The 5075-nt window shown below is 45.5% G+C and overlaps 1 protein-coding gene across 1 annotated transcript in view; it reads right to left on the reverse strand.

Annotated features, from left to right (window-relative positions):
- The window catches only part of PDCD1 (programmed cell death 1), a 12079-nt gene extending 7620 nt beyond the window's left edge, over positions 1-4459 (reverse strand). The window contains exons 1-3 of the mRNA XM_088132205.1: positions 4337-4459; positions 3000-3332; positions 668-829 (exon numbers count right to left, since the gene is read on the reverse strand). Coding sequence (XP_087988331.1) covers positions 668-829; positions 3000-3332; positions 4337-4406 — 565 coding nt within the window. The 5' untranslated portion in view covers positions 4407-4459. The remainder of the gene's footprint in view (positions 1-667; positions 830-2999; positions 3333-4336) is intronic.
- Between the last annotated feature and the right edge of the window lie 616 nt (positions 4460-5075).

A 5075-nucleotide genomic window follows, 5' to 3' on the forward strand; every position in this document is an offset into this window, starting at 1 on the left:
ATGTCTGATGAAAAGTTCTTAGAAACACAAAATATTCCCAAGTCTTTTGGAAAACTCTACAGATTCTGAATATATGTACGCATGTATAAATCTTACACAGCCAAGAGAGCTATTCTTCTTTTTTATGGGAACATTATTTCTCTTTCCAAAATCCAACCATTTCAGTGGCTCAGAAATTTCCTGTTTCTGCCCTTTCTCGCTGCCAAATACATATTTTATTTTCTCCATTTAGAGACTGCCCAACGCCTAACAACTTTAGGCAGCTTGCAATTTAAAAAGTAAGAACAATACCGCAAAAGAAAAGAATTCATGAGCAGTCCGAAGACAAACATAGAAACCAGAAAATCCACCCATCCGGAGCTCAACCATTCCTCTGCCCAAGGCCTGGGAGAAAGGCTTGGTCTTCAGGAGCTTCCTGAATGTCATCAGGATGGCAGCCCTCTATATTTCGGGGAGGGGGGGATATTATTCCAGAGGGCAGATGCCACAACAGAGAAGGCACGCTTCCTGCTGGATGACCCTGTTTAATTGATGGGACCCAAAGCATGCCCGCTCTGCCCAATCTCACCAAACAGAGAGAAACAGCTGGAGACAGGTGGTCACTGTGGGCCTCCTTCTAGACAAGAGAAGTGCACGTGGCCCAAGAGAAGTGCAGCCCAGAGCTTACCTTGTCTTCTTCTTCTGAGGTTCGACACGAAGAAATATAACACGACAAGCAGCACAAGCAGCCCAGACCCTCTGAAGGTAGCAAGGGGAGTGTTTGTGTCCGTTCCATCACCCTCATCCTTTTCCTCCACCAGCGTGATCTCCTCTGGAGGTTGAATCGCAGCTGCTGTTTTGGAGACAAGAATATCAAGGTTGGTCCTTGATTCTAAATCTTCAACTCATCCACAGCAAATCCAGCTAATGAATAGGAGAAGACCACACCTGGGTTACACAACACAGCCCACATCTATCTGGGCAAGGGGGTTGGTTTTCCTTAGACTCTACTCACTGGGGATTATGATGGCCCTACCTACTCCCAGCTTCCATCTGGACCAGTGGTCTTCCACCAGTCCCGTCATGTACCGTAGGCGAGACCCAGAAATAGTTTAGGTAGAACTCAGGGCTTCAAACCTTACCTGAAATGAAATGCAATAATAGAATGCTTGTAAATAGAAGAATGTCCTTTTTAGTTTACTTGTCTCGATTGTGGTGGGACCCAGGACCTTTGATGATGACAGGTAGAACTCACAACATGAAAGGTGGAGAACCACTGATCTACCAAGGCCACTGTTGACAGCCAAGCTGCACAACTCAATTCTTTATCTCCAGAGACACACCATGCCAAGGTTCACAAGTTGAAACTGAGCATTCCTCACACTGCATTGCCCACACAACAAATTCAAGAAAGAAGGAACAGCAAACAATGCTCCGCTGGTACCCAGGAACAATCTTCTACATTATAATTGCAAGGCAGAAGCAGAAAACCACAAAACATCTTTTGATGTCAGCCACAGTTAAAGAATTCTTAGCCCAAATCTTTCTCATCATTATCCTAACTTGGATAATGACCTTTCCTTTCCAGAATATTTTGACCGGGAACATCCGATCCAAAGGTTCTTTATCATTTCAGTGGCTGAGGCAGAGCACTGATCAATTTACCAACACAAGATTTCTGGTATCATACCTAATGTAATTTTGTGAATTGTGAGGGATGTTGCTTCATTTCCCTCCGGCCTCCTTTCCATTGCCCCATACACACACACACACACACAATTGCAAAAATCCAGCACACCAGATCGAGATGCTAAATTAACCCCCTTTCTGCTTGTGTGCAATAGAATGGCTCATAAACCAACCAAACAATCTGGGTTTCCACCACACATTATACCACGCACACACAAAACCATGAACCAAACGTAACACTAACCAAGTTCTGCGAATGCATCTGTAAGATCTTCACCCGACCTGCTTGAATCTGTTGTGGGAACACAGCCACGAGTAACTCAACCATCAGGAGGAGTCTAGTGGCACCTTTTCAGACTAACACATTTTAATAAAGTGAGATGCAGGTCATGAAACTTCTGCCTTTTGATGAAAAGTGTTAGTTGGAAAAGGTGCTACCAGACCCCTGATGATTTTTGGATACCACAGCTCTTCTCCCTGCAGTGTAACTCTACAGAATTCTTTATGCATCTGATAAACGGAATGGTGTCCAGAAAAACTAATACTGCAGTCCCGCTCCCTATTAGCCTCCATCACTGGTTCTTTCTGCAATCAGGGAGCTGGGATTTCCAAAAGCTCCAGTGCAGAACATCAAAGATAGGCAAGACAGCAAACGCTCACCATCTGAAGCATCCTACGTTTTCCCAGTCCTTCTCCATACCTTCAAAGCATGGTGGAGGGGATGAGAGGAAAAGGCTCGAAAGAATGAATGAATGAATGAATGAATGAATGAATGAATGAATGAATGAATGAATTGGAGCTAGGAAGAAGATACAGAAATGCAAGCCCTTCCATCTTCACATCTGTTCTGCTTGCCTACAGCCAGAAGCCCAGCAGCACAGATGTTGCAGAGCTCAGTTAGTGGAAGATTATGTTATCCAAGGGTTCTAACGGGCCACACTGAATTGCTTCCCCGGTCTTTAAGCTCCTTTGCGACTCTGTTGGTCTAATGGGTAGAAGGAATGTCCTTGAGGAACAGGAGAAAGAACTGCGATTCTGCTACAATAACCTTATAATAAAGGTAGCATTAGCTGGCATGACTTTGGTTTCCTAGTTTGGTCGACCTCAAAGGGCTCGCAAGTCTTGCAAGTCTCAATGCACTTCCCCCCCCTCCCTTTACCCTCATAAGAACTAGGGAGGGTCATGTCTGAGACGCTTTCTCAAATCACATTTCTGCCCTGGATTCAGATGTCTTTTATCTGACCGTTGTCTTGGTTGCGGCTCTTCCTCCTGTTCCTCCAGGTCATTCCTTCTACCCATTACACTTGGTCATCTTTGCTGCTAAAATCAACCCAGCAACTCCTCGAAAAATGTCATCCCACCTGTCACTGTGAGGTTGGCTCGGTTGCTTTCTATGATGGTCTCTTTTAAATTAAAGGAGTTCACCCAACAGTAATATGTTCCACTGTCATTCTTCTGCAAGTCCCTGACTTCCATCTTGTAAGTCTGGCTGTCCAGTTCGGAAACGCTGTACTTTCGGCTGTCGCAGTCCAATTTTACTGGCTGATGGTCATGTCCCAGTCTGTACCAGTTCAGACCATATTCAAAGTCAATGTTGGAGATGAAGCAAGTAAACTTCGCTGTCTCTCCCTCCGTTAGATTTAACTGGAGTGGCTGAAATCGTACTGGCAGAAGAAAAGGAATTAGCACAGAGAACATCAATCACCGCATTTAATTAGCAGATCCATCAATACAAATTTTAAGGTTTAATATCTCTGCCAGATTCTTATGCGACTTTTCTTTCCTGAAAAATAGCATAAGAACATTTCTCCAGATGGCAGAGTTGCTCCCTCCTTCGTGCATCCAGACTTGCTTACCAATTTCCTCTGTTTCGCCCTGGATCCAATATGCCACTGAAAATATGAAAAAGTTTCTGTCCCTTAAATATTTCTACTTTAATTTCTTGTCCTTTGCCAAATTCTATAATAAGGGGCTCCTGAAAAGTTGGGGGCTTTTTACTCAGTGAATTATTAAACTGCCGAATTCATTCTCACCACACACAGTGACAGCCATCTGTCATTTCAAACCCTCCTGTGTTTTTCTCACCACTCGCTTTTTCTCCCATTTCTACAAAAAATGTGTGAAGCGTAGAAAATTGAGAGAGCCACAAAATGCCTTTTGACAGGCAGCATGAACAGCTCTTTAGATGTCAACAGGCTGCAGAACAGTGTGACTTTTCTCCCCCACAAACAGAATAACATCTACTGTGCATTAATATTTTTAATCCATTTTAATGCATTTAAGCTAGTGGTGAAAGCAATATCACGTGGCAATGAGTTCCACTGGATAAGTCTATGTTCCAATAGCAGAGAATATTTGCAATCGTAGAGAATGTTTATAGTATAAAGGCTACGTTACGGCAAACAACTCACAACCTGTTGAAAGTTAGTCTGGTTTTGACAAATATTTTTCTCTACTAATTAATGGTGGACTGGACCCCAGGTTTCTGCCGTCCAGCATTTTGCTTCCATCACTGATCCTTCCTGGAAAGGCAAAACGCAGAACTTGAAATCAATTCTGCTGCCGTTTCTTTCCACACCCAACAAATGGTGTTTTAAAGCTCTTTTTCTCAACTGTGCCTAAAGTCAGGGAGAGACGGTTACGCGAGAGGAACACGCCGGGTACGTACCGGAGGGCTTGACCAGCAGTGCAGACTGGCAGAAGAGAAACCCCAGCACCACATGGCAGAGGATCTGCATGGCCACCCCAGAAAAGTTGGCAGCTCGTAGGGATCTTTTCCGCAGCTTCCTCCACCGAACCCAGCGTTTCGGCCGGACTGAGCGGAGAGCTTCAGCGGGCCACGGGGCAGCCTGGCACATCAGGAGAGGGGGACGGAGTGCCGCCTTCTTGCCCCCGGCTGCTCCTCCAGAGGGACCGAAGAAAGCTCCAACCCTCTACCTCCCACTCCCTTGCTTCGCCACCTCTGACATATCAGACTTAATCTCTGCTCCGTTGTGAGCAAAGGAAGTGACACAAGAACGTTACGGAGAGAAGCCTTTGCCACCCACAGGCCTGATCCCACACGGCTTGTTCGCAAACTGCAGCGACGGCATGTTTGGAAGGCAAGGCAGCAGAAGGAAGCTGCTTCGCAGAGACAATAACTTGCCCAGCATCGCAGACCGAAGATGCGACAGGGCCCTGCAGCTGTTTGGCACTTTTCTCACAACTGGAACCCGCACTTTCTCTTTTTTTCAGAAAAAGGAAAGAGAAACACCGGCAGTTGCTGGAGCACCAGCGCAACGGACTGGGTTGAAACTGGGGCAATTAAACGCTGGGTCCGTTCAAGAGGGACCGGGAAGTCTGTTGGCGTCTTTTCAACCCACAGATTTTATTCAAAGGCAGAAGCTTTTGGTCCATCCGATGAAGGG

Source organism: Python bivittatus, unplaced genomic scaffold, assembly GCF_059951505.1.
Source record: "Python bivittatus isolate LINGU-HERP-01145 unplaced genomic scaffold, Pbiv_v1 ctg000980_np1212, whole genome shotgun sequence".
In the NCBI taxonomy this organism is placed as follows: Eukaryota; Metazoa; Chordata; class Lepidosauria; order Squamata; family Pythonidae; genus Python; species Python bivittatus.